The sequence below is a fragment of the Cebus imitator genome, unplaced genomic scaffold (assembly GCF_001604975.1).
Source record: "Cebus imitator isolate Cc_AM_T3 unplaced genomic scaffold, Cebus_imitator-1.0 Scaffold87, whole genome shotgun sequence".
Classification (NCBI taxonomy): domain Eukaryota; kingdom Metazoa; phylum Chordata; class Mammalia; order Primates; family Cebidae; genus Cebus; species Cebus imitator.
In genome coordinates, this window is record NW_016107402.1 from 2,715,832 (window position 1) to 2,740,170 (window position 24,339).

Here is a 24,339-nt window from a genome sequence, read left to right on the forward strand (position 1 = left end):
TTGGAGTCGTCTTAATGGGAGCAGGGACGGCCTCAGCTGCCAGCGGCCGCTGTTTCCAGCCACCTCGGGCAGCACCACCCCCAGCCGCCGGCCTTTCCTGCCCTGCCCTTTTCTCACGGCAGCTGCGAGAGGTTTAGGGGAAAACCGAGGCGTTTTCGTTTCATCTCGTTGCCCCCTTAAAAAAATGAAAATGAAACAGTCGCCTACTCCATGGCATAAAGAAAAAGGTCCTCTGAATGGCTGGGGGCTGCCAGGGGTGGGGGTGGGGTCCCCCAATCTCAACCAGCCATTAGGGACGCAGAATATCCCCTAGCAAATGTCTGCCGGGCAGTGCCCCGATTCCGGCCTAGCGCCGTCCCATAAAATTTCAGAAGCCCTAGGTGGAGGGTGTGAGCAGGAAGCGTTTGTGAAGCGGCGCGAGAGGAGGGGTGCTGCCGGCGGAGGATAGGCCCTTTCACCCTCCGCACCCCACCAGCGGTGTCCTAACCCGGGTCTGGGATCCTCTCCTCCGTTGCCCGCAAGGCTGTGTCTGAACAATCCGGGTTAGGGCGCGGGAAACCCCATCCGCCCGTTTCCGCACCAACGTCTCTACGCAGAGCTGCCCATGGCCCAGGTGGAGCGGGGCAACCCCCTGAAAACGCATCTGTGCAGGGCGCATCCGAGACGCGACGCCGAGGTCCCCGAGCCGAGCGCGCAGCGAGGCCGACCCGGGTGCCCGGGTGTCGCCGCGGGGTCTCGGCCACCTCCCCTTCCCGCGGCTCCCAAGGCCCCGAACTGCGCAGCGGGGACGGCCCGCGCCTCAGGGCCGGCGCCCTCCCGCCCCGGCGCCCTCCCGCCCCCGGCCCCGTACTCACCTTGAAGGCGACAGGCAGCGTCTTGTTGCAGCGCCAGTGCGAGGGCAGCACGGAGCAGAGGAAGTTGGGGCTGTCGGTGCGCACGAGCTCGCCCGGGTGGTCCGCCAGCACGTCCACCATCGAGCGCACCTCCGGACGGGCGCGCCCACCGGGCACCACGGCCGCCTGCGCGCTCAGCGCGCCGCTGTTCTCGCCCATCTTGCCGCCGCCGCCGCCGCCGCAGGGGAAGGCCGTGGAGGGAGGTGTGAAGCGGCGGCTGGTGCTCGGGTCTACAGGAATACGCATAACAGCGGCCGTCAGGGCGCCGGGCGGGCGGCCGGCGCGGGCGCCTCCTCGGCCGCCGCTGCCGCGAGAAGCGGGAAAGCAGAAGCGGCGGGGCCCGGGGCCTCAGGGTGCAGGGGGCGGCGCCCGGCCAAGACCCGCCGGGACCCGCCCGCTGCAAGCCCTTGCCGCCCCGACGGCCGCCGGCAGCCCGCCCGCTAGTCCCGCATCCCAGGCGCGCCGCCCCGCGTGCGGCCGCCCCTCGCGGCGGTCCCGGCTGTCTGGGCCGCAGCGGGGCCCGCCTGGGGCTGCGCCGCCGCCACCGCCTCCCACCCCGAAGCCTGCCCGCGGCCGCCGCAACTCCGCGGCCGCAGCCCCAGAACAAATCCTCCAGAATCAAGTGGCGGGGCCCTGGCCGCCCGCGCGGGGTTACTACCCACGGGGCCCGCGGGGCGGGGCGGGGCCGGCCCGAGCGACGCGTCGCGCAGCCAATCGGCGGAGCCCGCATCGCGGGCACCTCGGCTGCGTTAGCTGGGAGGAACGGGGCCTGCCGGAGGCCGCCGGCAGGAGGGGCGGGAGGCCCCGCCCCGTGGAGGTCGCTTCCAAACCACAGCTCAGGGCCCCCGAGAGCGCTGAGAGCCCCGCGCCGACGCTAGAAATTTGCTTAGAACGTCCGGGTCCCACAGAAGTCGCCCTTGCAGCCCTTTCCCGGTTCGCGTCTCCCTGACGCGGGGGCGCAACCCCTTCGCTCCTCCTCCCCGCTGGCCGCGGCCGGACTTCCCCAGCTCTTGCTGCTTCGGGCCCGTGACTTCTGCACCCCCGGCTAGGGGCCGCGAGGGCCCAGGGCCGGTGACAGCGCAACCGGGAGCCGCCCCAAAGAGGTTAAGCACCTCCCTAGTCCCGCAAATTATTCTGACCCAAGCTCCTCCACCCCAAACGGGATTTTGCGCGCCATCCACGCCCAGCCGGCGGGCTCTGCAACTCCCGGCCCTGCGCGGCTTTGGTCCCAGCCTCGGTGGCCCCTGTGCCAAACCGGGGACAGACGGAAGGGAGTCTCCCAGGGACCCTAAGTATCCTGGGGTCAGCAACCCCTTTCCCCTGTGCTCTCCCCTAAAAACAAGTTTCAGGATCTCGCAGGCCTCGCGGCGTCGTTCTTCGTTGTGGCGGCCTGTGGCTCTTTGAAAACTACGGCAAGGCCTGCAAAATGCGTTTTCCCGAATTTTTTCCTCCACGCCTGTAGTCACGGCCCTGCATCGTGAAACAGTTCGCGGGTCGGTGGCAAAAGGAAAACTGAACCACTGCTGCAGAGTTAAGGGCCCCGGCTTCCAGAGGACAGAATTGCCTTTCTCCATGCAGATGGAAAGTGGCCTCCGCGGGTCCGACTCCACTTCTTCTTGGGCCCCTGTGCTCCGGCTGCGCCGCAGGGACGGCGGACAGTTTCGCCGAGGCACTGCCTGCCCGCCTGGCTCTGGGTCCCCGCTCCCACTCCCAGCTGCGCGGCCAACCGCTCCTGGGCTTCACTGCAAACAACCCCTGCCTCTCCCGCCTCCTAAGTCAGTCGAGCAGGCCTAGGGGCCGGCTACAGCTAGGAGGGCCACGGGAAAGGTCAATCCCCAATCCTTCCGAATTATCACCCCAGACACCTTCTAGACTCTGGAGGACGAATGCGTGCTGAGCCTCCCCGCCGCTTTGGAGACCGAGCTAGATTTTCGTTGCCTCTGGCCCTCGGCAGGTGCAAAACAGTTAATTCCAAGCCTCGGAAGCAAAGAAGCCTAGGATCCGACGGTGGCCGCAGGATGGATCTGACCCCTGCCCAGCGCGCGCCATTTCGTCGTCGCCAAACGAAATCAACTCCCGCGTGCGCTCCAGGGGCATAAGACTCTGGCCTCACCCGGAACATCGGGAGAGCTGGTCCCTACCCCCCTCGGGACCTCACATCACGTCTTCAGGACGTGTCGAAAACAAGGGCGGCAAAGGTCCCTGCCTGGACCTTTTCAGAGAACCTGCGCCTGGCAGCTGACGATCGTGGACCAAGGCTCGCTCGTCTGGCACAAGCAGCAGAACCAGAGGAAGCGAGCGATCCGGCCTGGGCGCTCCCACCTCCGGGAACGTCTCTGGGGAAGGCCGAGCGCGTCGTGGCCAGGTAGGGCCCGGGCCCGGGGCGGGCGACACGTGCTGCCCTCGAGCGGTTGCGGAGCAGCGACCCGCTGTTTCAGGTCGTGGCAGATGCCACGTTTCGAGTGTTTTCAGTTTGCCTCGTGCCCTTTGCTTGTCCCTCTGCCTGATTTCTCCCTCTCCCCTTACGGCGGGTTGACAGACAAGTTTCCAGAGAATGGGGGCTTTTGTGGGCCCGGGCACCTGGCGCAGGACCCGGCACGGCTCCAGCCCTCGGGAGGGCGCTCGCTGCCCGTGGTCACCAGACCCAAGGGACCGGGGGTGCAGGCCCTTGGGTCCCCAGCCCTAGGTCGCCGGGCCGCCTGGCAGGCACAGTGGCGGGAGTCGCCGCTAGTTGGCGCCCGCGTCCTGCCAGCCGCGGAGGTGCTGGCTCCGCCGGGCTACAGATGCGCGCCAGCTGCAGCCCGGGTGCAGGCGCGGCAGCCGCCCCCGAGGAGCTGTCCTTCCCGGACCGAAGGCCCATCCGATTCCATCGGTGCGGACAGGTTTCCGACAAACCGATGGCTTTGTGTCAAACCGAGGCTGCCTTGCTCACCTCTGATGAGACGGACGCCTTCTGCCTTTGCGTTTTCAGGCACCGGGGACGACCCACAGAACTGGCTAGCTTGTTCCCAATTTCCACTGATCGCCAACCTGCTGCTTCTTTATCCCAGACCTACAACCTTTGCCAACTGTTCGATGGGAGGGAGAGCTCCCACTCCCCCATCTGGGGCACGCGGACACCCTTGCCCTTCCCCAGCTGGCATGGACCCTCCTCTTTTCTCTCTCTTCCATCAGATCGAGGGACAAACAGCCCAGTTTCTCTCCAGTGGCCCCCACCTAAGAGCACTGCATGTTGTCCACAGCAGGACAACGAAGTGGAAGGTTAGGACACTTCGTCCCCTACCGTAGCTCAGAGCTGGGTAAACCTAGAACCCATCCTCGAGCAAATATAGCCAGCTCCTTTGCCCCACGAAGGGGCATTCGTCTACCTCAGGCATTTAGGAGTGCACCCTGAGTGCGGTCTTGGCAGAGGGTGCGGGCTTCCCAGGGCAGGCATAATTCACAATGCCTCTGCCAGCACCTGGGCAGGGATCCCCCAAGTGTACCAGACGAGGGGCAGGTATGCTCTGGGAAGCCCCCTAAGAGTCCCATGGACAGTAGAAAGAGCTTGGGTCTGCAGTCCCTCTACCTGAGTGTGTCTTCTTCTCTCACCCACAGCCCTCTAAGGAGAGTTGTGTAAGTCTCTCTGAGCCTCATTTCTTTCATCTGTAAAATGGGGGCACTCATAGTGGCCCTTCACAGAGTTGTGTGTGAAGTGCTTATCACAGTCCTGGCACACAGAGGGTGCTCCAGCCACGGGAAACCATCACTATCATTATGAAAAAATAACACCTCTCCATCCTTGCTGGGGCCTTTAACCCTGCCCCCCCCAACACCCCGATCTGGGCCTCACACTTCCCATCTGTGAAATGTCCAGTTCTCACGTTCAAAGCTTGCCAGAACTCTGAGCCAAGTCCATGCTGTCCTGACCCCTCGGTTTACCCACATGCTGCCTGGGGAAGGTAAGGACTGGCTGTGACCTAGCTCCACGTGGAGTCAGCTCACAGGGGGGTTTCCACCATCACGGGGCGGCAGGAGCTGGGTCTTGATGATTGCCCTTCTGACCATTCCTCTCAGAACCTCACTTTGGCCCCTCCCATAGGCAGACACTTTCCTAAGAAGCAACTGGGCCTCAGCAGACACTGCCAGGGACCCCGCTTCCTTCCCAGAAGGCGTCTGTTTCCCATATCCCTAATCGCACAGGAGCCTACTCCAGCAAAGAGGGCAGAGGGGGACATTCATGCCCCTCACTGAGCCTCAGTTTCCTCTTCTGTCAATGGAGGCCATTCTAACCACTCCATTTCACAGGAGGGGGATTAAGGATTCTCTCTAGGACGGGAGGGGCATCGTGTTTCACTATATCTAAATTGTGATCGTTTGAAGAAACAGAAAGAAAATGCTGCTGAGTAAACTGGGACTCATCTGCATCCCAATTTCAGATCATGATATCTGAATATATAAAGGAGAAAAGTTAATGAAAAATGGCAGTGTATCTGGGTGGAAGGGGTGTCTCCTGCAGGCTGGGGGTCCACCCCCAGGGAGTCCAGCTCTAGGGTCAACTCTCTAGGCAGCCTCCCTGGAAGGATTCAGAATGTGTGGGAGGACAAGTGTGCTTCTCGAATTACAGAGATCTTTCTTCCTTTTTGGAAAGTGTCAGACTTGGAGGGGAGGCAGAAGGAGCAGGGGAGATAGGGTGATGAGGGCGTTAGGACCCAGATACTGCCTGTGAGGTCTGAGACTTTTGCCCTGTGTCTGCGCTCACCTGAGCCTTGGTTCCCCCCACCTCCGATGGTAAATGAGAAGAATGGTAACAGCCGGAGGTGCTGAGGCTTTACATTGTGCCAGGCACTGCACGTGGGTATTAAGCATGGTATTCAATGCCCATGGCATTGTATGTGGTAGGTGGTATGCCCACGTAAGCAAAGAGGAACGTTGCTCGAGGTCAGCCAGGCTAGAGAGGGCTGGACCCAGGTTAAAAGCCTGCTCTGGCTCAAAATGTGGGGTACGAAGGCATCGCCAGTCCGAGCTAGTTGGTGCTCTCCTCCTAGTGGCTGAGTGATGGGAAAAGCTGGCATCTAGATAGACAGGAAAGTGCTACCGTGATGGGGAGAGGGAGCTGGGGCGGTAAATTCTGCTAAACAGCCCTGGGCTTGGAAATCAGCAAACCCTTCAAATCTGCAGGGAGTTGCAGGACTTGCTAGGGTCACTCGGGAGGGTCTTGTGATAGCTGAGTGTACCCACCACCTGCTGTCCTTTGGCCTCAGAACCAGTCTGCAGGGAGGCAGGATCCGAAGTAGTCCTCAGTTTGCAGTTGAGAACACTGAGGCCCAGAAAGGGGAGAGTCATGATCAGGATCTAGACTGAGCTCCAGCACCGCCAGGGGCGAGCGCCATGAAGCAAAACGCAGGCAGGTGGGAGGCTGCAGCCCCGTAGCCTCAGACACGAAGGTCCAGATGCGACCCTCAGTGCCTCTCGCCCCGGGAAGTGCTAGAGTCAGTCACGTTTCCTTCTGGGCCTCAGTGTTTGCATCTGAATGCCGGGGGCGCACTTTCAAGGCCCCTCTACAGGCCGGGTGGGTTCCCGCAGGACCCCAGGGTTTCTTGGTGGCCTGGAACCGAGGCCCCTCCTTCCTACCCAGCTCCTTACCACCTCCTGTGGGACGCTAGCTCCCTTGTGTCCACATGACCTGGGATCCTTCCATGCCCATCCCCACCCTGTTCTGCAGGTGGGTGGTCAGAGGGTACTCTGCTTCGGGGATGGGAAAGAGAGAGGGAGACAAAGACAGAGAAGAGAGAACAGAGACCCTCTCTCTTTCGGGGGATAGGGGTGCAGAGCAGATAAACCAGCAGCACCATCTGTTACCAGGGAAGTGGGTTCTGGTTTCGGCTCCCATCACTTGGTGGGGCCTTCCTACTGCCCCCCCCCCCCCGCTACTCATACTTGTCATCTGTAAATCAGGGAAATATTTCTAGTAGACAGTTATTTGGTCTGTGACTTTGATCAGTAGTCTATGACTAATAATTGCCCTAATTTTTTGGACACTTGCCGCATGGTGGGAGTTTTCCGCCAATTGTCGCTCACTCTCACAGTGCCTCTGCAGGGCAGAGATTTTATTCTCTACATTTTGCAGATGGGGAAACCCAGGCTCTGAGAGTAAAGAGCTTTCCTCCGTGAGCCTCAGAATCTGAGAAGTTAAAACAAATTCTCAGGAGCCCTTCCAGCACCCCTACTCCTCCATCAGGGAGGGGCTGCCTATACTCTGAGGACTGTCCTCAGCGCAGAGCTGTCTGTCCAAAGCAGCAGGTGAGTGCGGAGCTACCTGTCGGCAGAGCCATCAAACACAGGACTCTTCTATTGGGAGGCCCAGAGTGGTAGGAGGGACCTGAGCAGCTTGAAGCCAAGGGGGCTTCTGGGAAAGGTGTGCCCTTCCCCCAGCCCCAGGGTGGGGGTTCAGCTCTAGCAGGCAGGGAGAGAAAGAGCCTCTAAGTGGCTCTCACTTTACACACATTTATGCCTCACAGCATTCTTAGGGGGTAGGGATAATTATCACTCCCGTTTTACAGGAAAGAAAGCTGAGGCTCAGAGAGCTCAAGTAACTTGCCCAACATGACACCGCTGGGAAACCACAGAGGTAGGCTTCCAACTAGGGAGCCTGGCCCCAGAGCCCACGTTGCTGCCCACTACACTCTATTCTCATGGACCCAAACCTGGTGCTCGAAGTTACAGTCATGGAATAGAATTAGAATCCTGGCAGAACTATGGGCAGGATTCAGAATTTTACAATGTCAGACCCGAAAGGGCTCTGAGACAGCAAATCCAAATCCCCATTTCTCAAACGGCAGAACTGAGGGCTAGGGAGGAAAAGAGTCTCACTCAAGGTCACAGCCGGTGCCAGTGACAGAGTCTGCACCCCCTCCTTCTCCGGCTACCTCCCGCTAACTCCGTACCTTCCTCTCCTGCAGGCTCCTCTCCCCACTGCCCACCCAGCAGCTTCTGGGCTCAGCCAGGCCCATTAGGGATTTTCCACCTCCCTGAAAAGGTCCTAATGACTGTCAGTCCTTGTGAAGCCTTAATTAATCTCAGGGGCCAATGGCTTGGAGGAGACTGGGGGCTTTGGCCTTACGCAGATGAAGATTACGGCTGTGTTTCATGTGGTGGTGAAGGAACGCCTCAGACATTCCTGCCAGCAATAAAAGCCACATGGCTTTCCAGCGTTGCCCTTGGAAAAGAAAAAAAACTGCAGCCCTTTGCGGAAAGAAATCAGCTATGTGCTGTATGCATGGCATGAGATAAAAATGGGCATAAGGACGTGGAGAACAGTCGGTCTTTTATGCCTCCTCTGACAGCCACTGACAGTGGCAGGGCCGGCAGTCACAGTCCCAGCTGTAGTCCTGGGAGAGGGAGTGGCCCCCAGTGCAGTGGGGGAAGCCTCAGTCCCTCCACCTGAACTGGACTTGAGCCACCCCAGAGGCAGGGCCAGCTTCCTGGGCCTGTGAGCTGTGCAGTCGCAGAGGGACCCGCTCTCAGAGGGTCCTGAGCTTGCTTTAATGCCCTGCCATTGCTGCCTTGAACTTCTGAGTATTCAGTAAAGGTCCTGCGTTTTCATTTTGCACTGGGCCCCCCAAATTATGTAGTCAGTCCTGACTGAAAGTCTCCCCCATCACCAGTTGCCACATCTCACCTGGACCCTGCCATGTACCCAGTCCTGGGGAGCTGGGTTTCCTGAGTGCCTACTAGCCACTTTACTTATATCACTCTAGATGAATTTCAAAACAACTTTGCGAATTGGGCAGATGTGGAAAAAACTGAGGCTCAGAGGGCTTCCGTGTGACAGAGAAGCCTAGATTTGAACTCGGGTCTTCCTTACTCCCAAGTGAGTGATCTTAGCAGCTCTGTGTGTTCTGCAGTATTTCATCTTCACCATGCCCAGGGAGACGGGATGCACAGTCAGGATGCCCTATTCCCAGATAGCAGGAGGCATAACTGAGGCTGGAAAAGGGAAGGTTCTCAGGGTCACACGCAGTCAGTGTCAAACCAAGGGCCTGGGCAAAAGGGGAGCTGGGCCTGGATCCATAGGGCTGGGGAGGGAGTCCCAGTTTTATAGTTGTTTGTGCTGCTTGTACATTTACTAGCTCTTTCTTTGCAGGTCACTGCCTTGAGTCTGGCCTGGGATGTAGCTGGAGCTCTGCCTCGTCTCCCCTCCCCCACAGCTCTCCATTCTAAACATCTGGAAAGTCCTTCCTTTTGCCTTCTTCTACTCTTTCATGCTGCAGTTTTCCTCTGTCACCTACACTGGTCGGGAAGCGGTTGCCTCTGGCGCCTTGATAAACTCTAAAGAGTCCAAATTCTTGATGAAAGTTGGGGCTGAACAGAGCCCAAAGATTGTGGTGTCCTATAACCGGGGCTGGGCCTGAGGCTCATAGAGCCAGCTGCTAGATCCAGAGGAGCCACTTCCCTGTTCCTTACTGGGTAACCTTGGGCAAGTCTCTTCCCTCTCTGGCCCTCAGACTCCCCTTCAGGGAGGCGAATGCATTGGACCACGCCTGAGCCCCTGGTGGCCTCTCTGTCTTCAACATTCCAGAATTCCATGCCAATCTACAAACAGTCTGCTCATCTCCCCATCTCATAACTGGGGAAACTGAGGCCCAGGAAGGCTCAGAGACTTGCCCAAGTTCACAGAAGGTGCTTATTGGCAATTGGACTTTGACTCGGAGGCTCCTGTTTGCAGGCCCAGCTGCCTCTGCACAAACCTTCCTGGCCTCAGCATCAGCTCAGCCTGCCTTTGTCCCACCCCCTCTAGTCCACATTGACCTGTCACGCAGCCTGAGTGTCCAGGCCTGGAAATCACAGCTAAGGATCCTTGGCAGGCAATAAAGATCCTCTTCTATGGTTTGAGTGACTCCCGAAAGTCGTACGTTAAAATTTCATCCCCATCATGGTGGTATTAAGAGGTGGATGCAGGGCTTTTGGGAAATGATTAAGTGGTGAAGCCTCTGCCCTCATGAATGGATTAGGTCCTCTTTGCCCTCTGACTTCAGGACACAACGTTCTGTGTCCTCCAGAGGATACAGCCAGAAGACACCATCTTAGAAGCAGGGAGTCCAGGATGTCACCAGATGTTGAACCTGCCAGAGTCATGATTTTGAACTTTTCAGTCTCCAGAGCTGTGAGTAAGACGTTTCCATTTCTCTACTTCTATTTATAAATTACCCAGTCTCAGGTATTTCGTTATAGCAACACAGAATGAACTAAGACACTCTCTTTAGAGAAAAGTGGGCCTGGGATGGCAGCAACCCATTTCTCCCCAATGGCATTTAGGCTGTGTTAGCATTTCCATAACAAAGGCCACTTTTCCAGGGGTTATAATTTAGCTAGAAAATGAGGAGGAAAGGCCAGACTCCAGGATCTGAGGGGCACGTGAAGTAGGAGGCTAGGATGGGACATTCTCCACTGGACCCTGGGCACACAGGGTGCACACACACACACCTGTACCCTGCATGGGCACACTCACACAGCACCCAGGCTCATGGGCACAGTCTCTCTCACACACTCACTGGCAGCTCACACCCACCGACATGGACAAGCCCTCATGGAGAACGGCATTGTTACAGTGCAGCCACAGGTGTAAACAGTTGAGTGCATGTGTGTGCAAAGATACTCCTAGGAAATGTCTCCATCCGCATCAACAGGCATGGACCTATTGGTGTAGATGCACAGATAGGCCCCATATAGAATGGTGTGGACACACACATGATGGTGTGGAAACCCACATCACAGTTGTATAAGCAACAGACCATTGTGTGGACAGAGCTGTATACAGAGGCAGGCACTGAATCAGGGCTCAGAACTTTGGATTTGTTCTACGTATCAGCTCTGGGAGGAGGTGAACCCTGGCTGTGGAAGTTTCTGCTTCTCCTCCATTCAGAGACATAGACTTTCTGGGTGGTTTTCCCCCTGGGGCTGCCAAATGACTCCTTAGCATCTGAGTGTAACCCATCCCCTCATTACTCCATGGGGACAAGGAGAGCCTGTCCTCCCAGCCTGGAAAAGGCAGTGGGAGGGAAGTGTGGGAAGGTCGTAGCTAGGGTGCCGCACGTGATGTGGGTGGGAGGGTAGGGCACTTAGCCTGTGGGTCCAGAGACCTCAGCTTGGGTTTAGGTTGAGATGCCCTAGGCCAACATTTGGGCTCTCTGGGCTTCATCCTGAGCCCCATCTCTTAGGGCCATGTGACACCCCCAGGTACCTCAGAGTGGGGAAGAGTATTGAAACCATGTCACATGATGAACTGTTGAAGCAACTGGAGACTTGGTCCTGGAGGAGAGCAGGCTTGGGGGGATAAGAGCTCCTCTGTCAGGTCTATGAAGAGCTCCCAGGTGGCAGGGACCACGTGGATGCTGGGGGCTCCATACCAGGAAAAGAAGTCATGAGAGCTGACTAGGAATAGAGACATATCCCCTCAGAGGTAGAGAGCTCTCCATTATGGGAGGTATTCAAGTTGAGACCAGGATGTTGTGGAAGGAGTTCAAGTGTTGGGTGGTGCAGGGGCTGGACCAGATGCTAGTGTCTAGAACACTCAGCTCATAGAAAGCACGTGTTGAACAAATGAGAGCGTGACTGTAGAGCTCCATTTCTGAACAGTCATCTGTGATTCAGAGCAGACCAGCTCTGGGGTCCCACCTTGCCATCTGCGTGACCTTGGCCCTCTCTAAACCTCAGTTTCCTCATCTGTGAAATGGGGAGAACAAATTATTTCCAAGAGCTCCAGTAAGTCACATCCCCTATTGTTGACCTTTCACGTTGTCCCAGAATTTCTGCTCTTATAAATAGAAAATGACAATGAAGGCAAAAAGCAGACAGACAAGTAAGAGAATGGTTAATACAAAAATCATAGCTAGGCATGGTAACTTGCATTGGTAATCCCAGCTACTTAGAAGGGTGAGGTGGGAGGATCACTTGAGGCCTGGAGTTCAAGACCAGCCTGGGCAACAAAATGAGGCTCTGTATCTACCAAAAAAAAAAAAAAAATCAGGAGAGTGGTCCCCACCACTTGCCACCCATGATGGGGAGGGAGAGGGATGCAGTTAGGGAGGGGACACTGGTGGGAGCCCTAAGGTCCCACTAATGCTTTGTTTTTAAAAGCCAGGTGATGGGTACATAGACGTCTGCTTTATTATTCTTTTTTAAACAATAGTTATATTTTATACATTCTTCTGTACACATATTTTACATGTTTAAACATATTTTTAAAGGAAAGCAAAAGATAAAAATTCGAAAAAGTCCCTCTGCCCCAAACCTCTGAAAAAAATGGACAATATGCTTAAATGCACACAGAGTCGTATAGCTGTTCGTGATGCAGCAAAGCTAGGGTGTGTTTATTCTCAGCCGAATCACTGTTACCACCGGATGGTCCTGCGTACCGTCACACTCTCAGCTGAATCTCGGCAGGCCCTTGCGACCATCCTCATCAGGGCAGCCCCCACCTACAAACCCTTCTAGGTAACAGCCCCTGCTGAGCAAGCTCCCCAAGCCCTCCTCATGGCCCACCAGTAGCCCTCAGGTATGTGTCAGAGGGCCCACTTTACAGGCAAGGAAGTCCCTTGTACCCACATAGGAAGCGGCAGAGCTGGGATCTGAACCAGCTCTGTCAATGCCAAAGTTGTGCAGCAACCTCATCCCAGGGACCAGGCCCCCTGATTATAGTAACTAATGTTATGTCCTGTGACACATGCCATTGAATCCTCGGAGCCAGTTTTGTATTAGGTACATAGTCATCACCCCCCCCATTGTAACAGTAGGAAAACTGAGGCAGAGCAAGGTCAGGAACATGTTCAAGTTCATACCTTGAGTATGAGTGTCAGAGCTGAGCCTTGAACCTTAGCAGCCTGATCCCAGTCTGTGCTGCCTGGGCTGGCTGTGAGGGGAGCTCAGACTTCATGGAAACAAAAGACAGAGTGGTGGCTCCAGGGTCCACAGCTGACCCCAAGGGACCAAAGGCTGGCAAGGTGGTTGGCCGGGGTTGGAGGATGCTGCTTGGGATGGGAGATCTGCTCCCAAAGTGATGCCAGCCCCACATGATGAGCTGAGTCCCCACCTCGTTACGGGGTCATGGCTGCTGGGAAGGTGCTGAGGCTGTGGGTACAGCCAAATAAAGGCTAGAACAGGCTTCAGACTCCCTGCCTGGCAAGTCCAGGTGACAGGCCCAGACACTGGGCACTCTGTCATTTGCTGTTGGCATAAGTTTCCACTGGCAGGAATGCGATAGTGTATTACCTGAGTGGGCTTCCAGAAGCCCACTGAATGTCCTCAGACCTGGGGTGGGAGGGCTCTCTCACTGCCTCATCCCTGAGCCTCAGTCAAATCCAGCGTGGCTGGATGATCTGAAGGCCGTTTTAGCTCACAGAGGCCTGGACTTGCCCCTGCCTCCATCCTTGTCCTCAGGGGAAAATGTTCCCAGTCCTGTCCTTAGCAGCTCTGAGCTTAAATGAGGGGAGAGATGAGATGGGAGAGGAAAAGAAGTAAGAAACAGACAGAGGAGGAGGAGGAGGAGGAATTAGATTCAAGCAGTCAATACACACCAGTTGAGCCCCTATTATGTGCCTGGGGCTATTTTAGGTGCCGGGGATATAAGCAATGGAGAAAGCTGTCTAACTCCTTGGGGCTTTGATTCCGGCAGGGCAGACAGAAGACAGAGAAGGAGGCAAATAAATAAGCATGTCAATATTGGACAGTGTCTTGGGACACTGAAGAAAACAGATGGGAGTAAAGTGACAGAGAGTGACTAGGTGGAGGGGAGAGAGGGCTCGTTGCCCGTACTTTAGATGGGGTGGTCAGGGAAGGTCTGTCGGAGCAGGTGACACCGAGCTGAGACCCAAGGGTTGAGAGGGACCCGTGAAGGGAGAAGGGGGCTGGTAGGAGGGCCCACTGCGCAGCGGAACCGGCTTTACCCACCTGCCTTCTCCCCGCTCCTCTGCACTGCCGGTATCCCGGGTTCCTAAGACTCTTACTCTCTGTTGTTTCTCCCACAGCCGCCCTGAGAGCCAGATGCGGTGAGTCTAAGTAGCCTGACATGCAGTTGAGGAAACTGAGACTGGGGGGGGCAGCATCAAGTGGTTCCCAAATGCCAGGACCTGCCCCAGGCTCCCGCCTCCCAGCCTTCTGCTCCTCGGAGCCTGCCCATTGTGCGGCGTGTTCTTCAGCCTCCTAAGTCCAGGCAGGCTGCAGTCGCTGTGGAGCCAGCTGTGGGCACCGCTCCTGAGAGGTCACAGGGCTGGAAACGTGGGCCGCTGGGTAGGGTCTAGGAGGGAGCAGCAGCTCAGGGCTGGGCGGGGGTCCGGAGCGGAAGGTGCCCAGCCCTGATTGGAACAAGGTGGCAGCACTGGGAGCTGAGCCGGGTGTCATTGATCTTGCCTGGTGTTCCAGCCACCAGGCGGGGCCAGCGCCGGGCAGACTGCCGGTTTTCCCAGGTGTGGGGACACCCTGGGGGAATGGCTTTTCATGTGGTTGTGGGGTAGGCATGCCACCCAGCACGTGGGGGAGGCCAGGGCTTTGGGGGCACGCTGGCAGTGGGGTGGAGGGGGGTGTCTGGAGACTCAGAATCCCACAGCCAGCAAATGTGAGGCTCTGGGAGACAGGGTCACGGACTTGAGGCTCCGAGCTCCTGAGGATGTTAGAACCTTCTTCGAAGTAGCTCCCACGGATGGCAGTCTCAGCGGGCCACGCACGGTTCTGAGAACTCACACAGCTTAACTCTTTTCATCCTTGCTCTGTCCTAAGAGGGAGGTTCTATGATCATCCCCACTTACATATAGGGAAACTGAGGCTCAGCAAGGTTAAGTAGCCTGCCAAATCACACAACGACAAGATTTTTGTTCTAGGAAATAAGAGCCCTGGAGTAGCTGGCCAGTGCTGGGAGGACCTTTGAAAATCTTTGAGGCCAGTCCTCCTCTGTCAGAAAAATAGGTCTGGAGAGGGGATGTGATGCACTAAGGTCACAGGATGATGAGGGGCCCAGGGGAGTCCAGGATCAGGACTCGCTCTTCCCCTAGGTCATCGTGGGAGTTCCGCTGGTGGCTGAATGTCAGGCCCCTGAGGGCAGGGTCCTCAGCCAGGACCTAGGTTCCCAGATGTTACCAACCTTAACTGACAGTTTTCTGCTAGCACACAGGAAGTTCTTTTAAATGTCTAACCCGAATCCCTCATGTTGCAGGGAAAGCCTCTTCCTTCTCATCTTGCAATACTTCTGAGAAGAGTTTGGCCTTTGGTGTTAGGGAAGATCACCAATTCCCTGGTGGTGTGGAGGGTGAGCCTGTGCCTCTCAGGCCTAAACATTAGCAGCTTAGCCCTTGGGGCCTTATACAGTTTCTTACCAAAACGTGAATACTCTTGGAATGAGTGTCAGCTTAGCAAGACAGGGTAGTACTTGTGGGGCAGGGCTTGGGGGGCTGGTGAGGGGCAGGAGAGGGCTGATTCTCTCCTTCCAGCCAGCCTTGATGGGGTTCTACGTGACCTGCCGCCCTCCACCTCTCAGACCTCATCTCCTTCCACACTGCCCCTCCGTCACCCTGCTCCAGCCACCCTGCCCTCAAATATGCTGATCAGACTCCCACTGCAGGGCCTTTGTGTGTGCCGTTCCCTTTGCCAGGAAAGCCCCTCCCATTTTGTCTGCCTGGCTCAGCTCCCCACCTCATTCAGGTTCCTGCTGCCTCCTCTAAGAGGCCTTCTCTGACCTCCTGTGGTAGACAGAATAATGGCCCCAAAGATGTCCACATCCTAATCCCCAAACCTGTGGCTATGTTACCTTATATGGCAAAAGGAACTTTGCAGATATGACGAAGGATAAAGACTTTAAGATGAGGAGATTGTCCTGGATTCCCCAGGTGGGCCCCATATGATCACAAGGGTCCTTATACGTGGAAGAGGGAATCAGAAAAAGACAGTCAGAGGGAGACAGGGCATGGAAACTGATTAGGGAACCCAAAAGATAGTGGTGTGGGAAAAATGTGGCCAAAAGCTGTGGGCTTTGAAGGCAGAGGAAGGGGCTATGAGCCATGGAAAGCAGGCAGCCTTAAGGAGCTGGACAAGGCAAGGAAACGAATTCTCCACCAGAGCCTCCCGCAATGAACACAGCCCTGCCCTGACCTTGACTTTAGCCAAGGGAGACTCATAGAGAATTTATGATCCCTAGGACTGTAAGATTATAAATGCTTGTTTTTTTTTTTTTAAAGACACTAAAAGTGTGTTAATTTATGATGGCAGGCATAGGAAACAAATATATCTCCCTTCCTTGATTGACAGTTCTTCAGCACATTGATTAGCACCTGATACACAATAGCTTGACTTATAAATTGTCTCTTTTCTGCCACAGAACCTCAGCTACAGGAGGGCAAGGATTTTTTGTTTGCTTGGTATGACATTTGCAGATAGAGTTGTCAGAGTTAACAAATGGAAATATAAAACACGCAGTTAAATTGAATTTCAGATAAATAATGAACATCTTTTTAGTATAAAGTTGCCGCAAATATTGCAATTATTTATTGTTTATCTGAAATTAAAATAATTTAGTAGTCTTGTATTTTATCTGGCAAATTCATCCCCAGCACCTAAAACCATTCCTGGGTACATATTAGGACCTCAAAAAATGCTTATTGAATCAGTGAAATAAATAAGCAAATGAATTCACATTAACTTCTAGCTTAAAAACCCTCTTTGGCTTCCAGAATGCCTATGGGGTAAAGTGTAAATCACAGCAAATGACAAAAGCAGATAGTTTCATAGCTGCTTCGATATGCCAGACCCAGGCTGAGTGCTTTACACTTATTAACTCACTCTGTTTTTGCAATAACCCAATAAGATGGCTGACCCATTTTCCAGATGAGGAAACTGAGGCTCAGGAGGCTTAGTAGCTTGCCCAAAGTCACATAACCATTGAACAGCAGAGCCAGGCAACTCCAGGCCTTTGACAGACTTGGCTCATGGAATGTTCCAGTGTTATCTTCCCACCCATTGCCCGGAACACCGTGGATCCTCTCTGTCTAACAGCCCCCGGTTTCTTTTCAGGGTGTGTGCTTCCCCATTCTCTGACTGCCAAGCTCCTGCCCATACATCAAAGCCCTGCCCTACTTTTCCCTCTTTGTGAGACCATCTCTAACACTCCCAGAAGGACTTAGCCCCCTCTCTTTCCCCTCCCCACCATGGCCCCTTGTCTGAACACATTGTAAGGATATGCTGTTGCGTCCCTTACACCCCCTGACTATCACCTCCCTGAGAACAGAGATGGGCCCCTTTCAGCTCTTTGGCATGGGACTTCAAACTGAGTCTGACTCTAGGGGGATTCCCAGAAGCATTTGAGAATGAATGAATGAATGAATGAATGAGTGAGTGAATGAATGGCTGAGTGAATGAACGACCAGTGAGGACCAGTTTCCACTCTGGTCCTCAGTTTTAAAGTCTGTAAAAGGGGAAGAACAATCCCGAATCCCCCCCATTCCTTAAAACAGAAGACATTTTTTTCTGATTATAAAAATAATACCCATTCATTAAAGAAAAATTGGAAAATAATAAAATTATGAAGAAGAAAATTAAAACCATCCATAATCCTGCCACCCAGAACAACGGTTCCCACTTGGTGTTTAGCCTTCTGCTCTTCTTACTGTATGCATAGATTTTGTTTCTTCTCTTCTCTGCCCTCCCTCCCTTTGCTCCTTCCTTTCTTTTAGAGTGTTGGGAACATGCAGTATGGAGTCCTTTAAACCTGCTTTTGAAATTCCTCAACGTGTGTGTGTGTTCTCCTGTGTCCTTAAAGCCTCCTCAATGGCAGGGGACAAGTGGCTGCTGGGCAGGGCTGGTAGGGGTTGGGTGTGAAAAGCCCATTGCCCCATGCCTCGTGGAGCACCTTAGCTCCCTTGTGATGGGCTGTTGAGCGGGTGTCTGGATTTCTGTCAGGGAACACCCTGCATGGATGTCTTAGCTGCGTCGCTGGTTCCTTATTTAGGACAGCTTCTGGACTGGGCTTGCTGAGTCCTGTACGGACACTGAGGGGCTCTGGACCCTGCCCCGCATTCTCTCCACAGCTGCTCTCCAGCCCCACTCTCCCGGCAGCCTGGACTTCTCAGCTTGGCAGAAAGCCAGGGGGCATGATTCCAGCTCCTCCAGAGAAAAGCCCTGTCTACACCCAAGGCCTCACTGATTCCATCCAATGCTGAAAATACCCATTTACTCAGCCTTTTCTCCACATTATGGCCTAAGGCTCAGATGCTTAGTTCCAACCAAAACAGCCACAGAGGTCACTGCGGTCTGAGGGTGCTCGGGACCTCAGGCCTGTGCAGGCATCATACTTGTTAATAATTAAGCCACGGAGCTCACCACGTGCCAGACTCTCTGCGTCTCTGTGTGTCCTTATGGTCACCCTGAAGCTAGGGATGGCTGTGCCCCATCTTACAGATGAGAACACTGAAGGTGTTCTGATGCTGCTCCAGAGAGCTAAGGGCCCTGGGCCTTGTCACCTGGCGGTGCAGAGACACTGCCCACTACATCCCCTGCCTGCTACCCAATGGGACACAGTCCCAGCACTACCCAGAAGCGAGGACAAACTTTGGCTTAGAAGTTGGGCAGACAGGTCCTGTCCCTGTTTTGGCTCCATATGCGCCCTGGGAGGCCACCACAGCTCACCCTCTCGTCTGTGAAATGGGAGAGCAGAGATTCGGAGACAGCCTCCTAGGCCTGCGGCGGCTTTGAGCAGAATGGGTACAGATATGCAGTGCTGAGTCAAAGGGAGAGAGAACCCTGCCAGATGGGCCAGCTCGCCACAGGCAGCCAAGCCTGGTCTTTGGGGGTTGGAGTGGGCAGGTCTGTCTCAGGCTGGGCTGGGAAAGAGCTGTCAGCCCCAGATGGAGGCTGGGGCCCCGCCCCAGTAGATGGGAGGCTGGTTTTTAACTGACCCCACAGGAAGAAGAGGACAGAAATGATGCAGCGGGCTAACCTGGGCCCCTGGGGACACTCCCTGCCTGCATCTTCCTTTCCCCACAACCTGGAGAGCTGTGCGAACTTCACCTGGAGCTCCCTGAAGCCTTCTGGAGCTCCCCACAGATCACAGCCGGAGCTGGAAGGGCCTGAGTAGCCCCTGTCTGACAGGTGAGGGACCCAGAGCCCAGAGAAGCTTGACCAGGACTGGCTTCCTCTGCCCTCTCTGCTGTGTGCTTCCACCCGGTGAGGCTGCCTCCTCCGCATATACCTTTCTTCCTGGGGTGACCTGGGGAGCCCCACCCTCGCCCTGCCTCAGTTTCCCCATTTATCAGACAATGAGACCCGTCCAGACATCACTGAGGCTTCTTCCAGCTGGGAAACCTCCTGAGCTGGGGCCCTGACTCTGTCACATGAGTCCTGGGTTCCTGGAGGCCTCAGCCCTCCAGAAGCATCAGCCCAGTGGACAGCACATGGCAGGTATCTGGGGACCCCCAGGAAGAGGAAGGATTTCCTGGCCAGAGATAAGAAGACCAGCATGGGTAGAGGCAAAGCAGCCTCTCCCTGCAGCCTCCCTCAGACCATGCCACCAGGTGGCCCTTGGCTCCCCCAGAAGGAGTTCCTGAAAAGTCTGTGTCTGTGGCAGCCAGTGCGGCCTCTGAAGTATGTTACACTTGTGTGAGGGCAGCGTGTGTTCACATGCACATGGTTGGGGTGGGCACACAGGCCGGGAGGCCTGATGTGGAGGCAGGGCCAGACTTTGGTTGCTAAGTTGGGACAGCTTCTGATAGAGGCCCGCACACCTGCAGGTCTTACTGGAAACCCTCAGCCGGTGGAGGTCTAACCTGAAGGTGGGCACATGCAGGAGAGGGGTACATGCAGGGCAGGGGTGCATGGGGGGTGTGAGCAAGACAGGTGCATGGGAGAGAAGGGGTCACGAAGGGCAGCAGTGCCTGGGGAGTGCGTGCGGGGCAGGTGTGCTTGTGGGGGAGGGGCATATCCAGGGCGAGGGTATGTGTGGGGAGGCCACACGGCCCAAATGCTGACAGGGCCTCTGGGAAGCTGGGAACCCAGTGAATGCTTGAGGGGAGGCAACTCCGCCTGACCTCCTCTTATTATTGTCTATTTAAACAATACTGTCAATTAATAACATGAGTTGACTCCACCACTCTGCCTCCTGACCCCTGCCCCTGTAATACAAATAATATCAGCACAATGAAAAATCTTGGAAAATACAGAAAACACATTTTTAAAAAGTTAAAGCCCGAAGTCTTATAACCACAGTGAACACCGTGAGTGTGTTTGAGGGGCTGGGGCCTGCAGGTCTTCTCGATATAGTCCATTCATTCCCACAGACTGCAGCATTTCCCACGGGCAGCTGCGGAGCCGAGCTCGTCAGGTTCGTCTCAGTGAATTCTCTAGCAGCCCCAGAGGGAGGTACTGTTATTCTGCCCATTGTACGAATGGAGAAACAGCAAAAAGGAGGTTAAATATCCCCCTCGGAGTGTAAGCAGCAGAGCCAAGATTTGAATCTGAGTCTGTCTAAATGGAAAATGCAAATCGTCCCCGGCGGCCAGGGCTGTACTCCAGCCGTGCTCCCTGCCCCGCTCCCCGCAGACCACTCATTTATTCCCTCCGCCAGGAGCATTTACTGAGCACCTCCTGTGACTCAGACCCTGCTCGGCACCCGCACCCGAGGACTTGGCGGATGTGAACGAGACAGAGAGAGGCCCCAATCTCACTCCCAAATAGCCACAAACTGAGTCCCAATCTTGACCACAGCTTAATTCCTAGTCCAAGTTGTAACCGACCCCCACTGGCCCTCATCACTGACTGCACTGTGACCTGGCCTCCTGCCATCCGCAGTGGCCTCTGGGAGCTTTTCATTCCCCATGATGTGTGTGAAAGCCAAGACCAGGAGCCTGCCTCACCCAGTCCATCATCAATGCGGCCAGCTCCAGGGAGGCGGTCAGGAGCCCACCCTCCACCTCCAGCCCGCTGCTCTGGGCCAGGCCTCTCTGGAGCAGGAGTTTGGCTTGACCTTTGGCACCCTGCTAGGCAGAAGGGTGGGCCTCAGCTCAGAGCATGGGGCCACCCCAGGAGGAGTCTGCATAGGTGAGCTCAGGTACCTGTGGGAGGGGCTTCCACAACCTGGGGTCCTCACACTGCAGCCTCCTCTTTTTGCCTGGGCCCCAGAATCCCAGGAGACCCCAGGAACCATTGCCCCCTCCTCTCACTGGCAGAAACTGAACAGGGCAGTCCTCCTCTGTGCTCCCCTCCGGCCTGCACTGTATTTCTGGAGGCCTTGCACGTCTCCCCAATCCTCAGGCAGGGCCAACTACCTACTTTATAGGACCCAGTGCGAAAAGAAAATACAGAACCCCTTTTCAAAGTGCAGGGGAAAAAAGCTTTTCCTTTCTTCTTTCGACTCTCAACCCAGCATGGTGTTTTTTATTTGTTATTCAATGTCACATGTCCTAGGACTTGGGGGGACTTGCGCAGAGAGCACAGACCTTCACAGATGCCCAGGAGCCACCCCAAAACTTGGTGTTTGGATTCCATGCCCCTCTCCTCCCCATGCCTGCCTCAGCGAAGGGTGGCAGTGCAGGGTGGCGGGCTGCCAAGAACCCATCCCTGGAGGCAGCAGGAGGCAGACTGGACCCAGACTCCAGATCCTCAGGCGTGCTGCACCAGCCCATCGGACTTCACGTACCACACACCAATTCTAAGCGAAAATGATCCAGCATTTTCATACGGCAACTGCTGAGCGTTAAATCCAAGTGCAGGGGGTGGGGGGGCAGGTAGCCCTGGAACATAGTCTCACGGGTGGCTGAGTATGGGGCGAGCTCTGGTCTTGGAGCAGAGGGCTGTGGAGTGCATCCTTTTGCTTGGAGTATCTGGGATACCTAGACAAGCACAGGGGGCCATGAATAGGGTCATGCCTATGTGTCTGCCCCTCGCTCAGAAGGGGGGACCTGACAGGAATTCCAGGGCACATCTGCACCATGCCCTGGCAGGAGGCCTGCATCGGGCAGACCTGCCATAGGTGGAAGGGCCCCAGGAGAGCTGAGGAGCCTAGAAGAGAGGAACCCAGAGGTCTCCGCCAAAGCGCTTGCTGTGCTGTGGTGAGAAGGGCAGCGTGACCACTTGCCAAGAGAGAGAGAAGACCTTTCCCTGAATGTGCTGCAGGGACCTGGGCGGGCCATGGGATTCTGGCCTGGCTCCCTAGGGTGCTCTCTGAGCTCAGCTTTGGCCCTGTCCCCCACTTTCTGTGCCTCAGTTTCTCTAACTATGCACTGGGCAAGAAGAGGATCACCACACCTCAAGTACCTTCTGCATGGGCCATGCACTGGGTTTTATGAATTTCCCCTCTCTTGTTCCACAAATTATTACTGGCCCATTTGTCAGATGAGGAAACTGAAGCCCAGTGGAGGCAATGACTCACCGTAAGAAAGTGGTGAAACTGGTTCTGCCTGGCTTCCCCTCACCCCTTAAGTTGCTCCAGCTCTCTGGGTGTGAGTGGAGGACATGGGAAGCACGCTTGTTGGAGCACCACCAACTCTTCCCAGGAAGGGGGCCGAGAGGAGACCAAGGATGCTCCTTGACCTGAGGAAACGTCCATTAGCTCATAGCTACTGTGCTTTGACGAGCCACACAGGCTCCAGATGCAGGTTGCCCAGGTGCAGGTGCCTTAATCTCACCTGAGCAGGTGCCTTAAGCTCTCTGGGCTTCAGTTTTCTCATCTATAAAGTGGACCTCATAATAGCTTTTGTCTTATAGGGTTGTGAGGATTAGCCTGGGAGGCAGAGATTATAGTGAGCCAAGATGATGCCACCGCACTCCAGCCTGGATGACAGAGCCAGACCCTGGTTCAAATACATGTATAAACAAAACAAGCAGAGGCATGTAAAGCAGTAGACAGTGCCCGGCCTAGAGTTAAGAGCTATGTAAATGTTTGCTGCTAATAGAACTATTTAAGGGTTGAGTCATCCTAATTTATATTTTCTAGACAGTCAATTATGAATATACTAACTTCAACATTGTACTTTTCCTTTTTACATTTAGGATCCAGTCGATTTTCCTGCGAAGTCTCAGGACAATTTTCTCGGTCGTTGAAAAGATAATTTCCCCGCGCCCACAGTGCTTGCAGCCCACGGTAGATTCCATAGCTCTCTCTAGAGCAGCTTTTCCCAAAGTGGACTCTGTGCACACCAGCCCCTTCCAGATGCATAATAATCTCAGCCCAAGAGATAACTCAGTAAACAGCCGAGCATACACTATTTTAGATCTGCATGGCCCAACAAAGTATCCATTAGCATATCAAAGGCTCTGAAAAGTCCTGCAGCAAAACACCATTGAACATTGTTTGAAACAACCAATCCCAATCTTGTTTGACCACAGAGCTCCATTATTTCTGTTCAACACCTGATAACATCTAAACGCTTGCTGGGAGATGCCACCCTGATTTCCTGGTTTCTAGGAAACAGGGAGGGGAGCCAGAGCTGTGAGGAACACCATCTCACAGGAATGAATCGTTCCACCCCTACAGAAATCATCTCCAGCAATTCGCACCCATTGCTAGGCCAGACCTCCTGTTCTCACCTTCTTTGATTCAATCCCCACAGCTGCCTGGAGAGGTCACTAGCATCAATATCCCCATCCTACAGATGAGGAAATTGACCATTCACGAAGGTTAAGTGGCCACACAGCCAGTAAGTGGCAGATCCAGTAGACAAACCCACAGCTTCTGATTCTAAACCCCACATACGTTCTCGTGTACGTTGATCGGAAAAATAAAAATAGATCCTATTGTGCCAGGATCAATCTTCCCCCATCAGAGGCTTTTAAAAATCTAAAGTATTTTTTCCCCATAGCATTGAATGCATTAAAAACCTAATGTTTTCAGTAGCTTTCTTCTGATTACTCTAGCAATACATGCTTGTTATGTCTAAAACTTTTCAAACATTTTGAGTTGAAAAATGAAAAACTACATAATCTCACCCCAAGAGATAACTCAGTCAACAGTTCAGTATACACTATTTTAGTTAGAACTGTGTAGCCCTACAAAGTAGCTTATTTAAGTGAAAATATTTAAAATGAAATAAGATAAAAAATTCAGCGCCTGAGTTGCGGTAGCCACATTTCAAGTCCTCAGGATTCACGTGCAGCTGGTGACTGACATGTTGGGCCGCACTGACATGGGACATTACCATCATCACAGAAAATCCTATGGGATAGTGCTGTTCTAGATTCTTCCTAGACATATCCTGACACGTATACAGGTTGATTATCCCTAGTTCAAAAATCTGAAACCTGAAATGCTCCAAAATCCAAAACTTTTTTTAGGGCCAACATAGCACTCAAAGGAAATGCTCATTGGAGGATTTTGGATTTGGGATTGAAGTATAACACAACTATTCCAAAATCTGACAAAATCAGAAATCCTAAATTCAGATGCTTTTGGCCCCAACCATCTTGGGTAAGGGATGTTCAAGCTGTGATGACTATT

General features: G+C 54.6%; 1 protein-coding gene across 1 annotated transcript in view; it reads right to left on the bottom strand.

Annotated features, from left to right (window-relative positions):
• Positions 1–24,339, bottom strand: part of RUNX3 (RUNX family transcription factor 3) — a 64,932-nt gene that overhangs the window by 29,335 nt on the left and 11,258 nt on the right. The window contains exon 3 of the mRNA XM_017534594.2: positions 855–1,123. Coding sequence (XP_017390083.2) covers positions 855–1,123 — 269 coding nt within the window. The remainder of the gene's footprint in view (positions 1–854; positions 1,124–24,339) is intronic.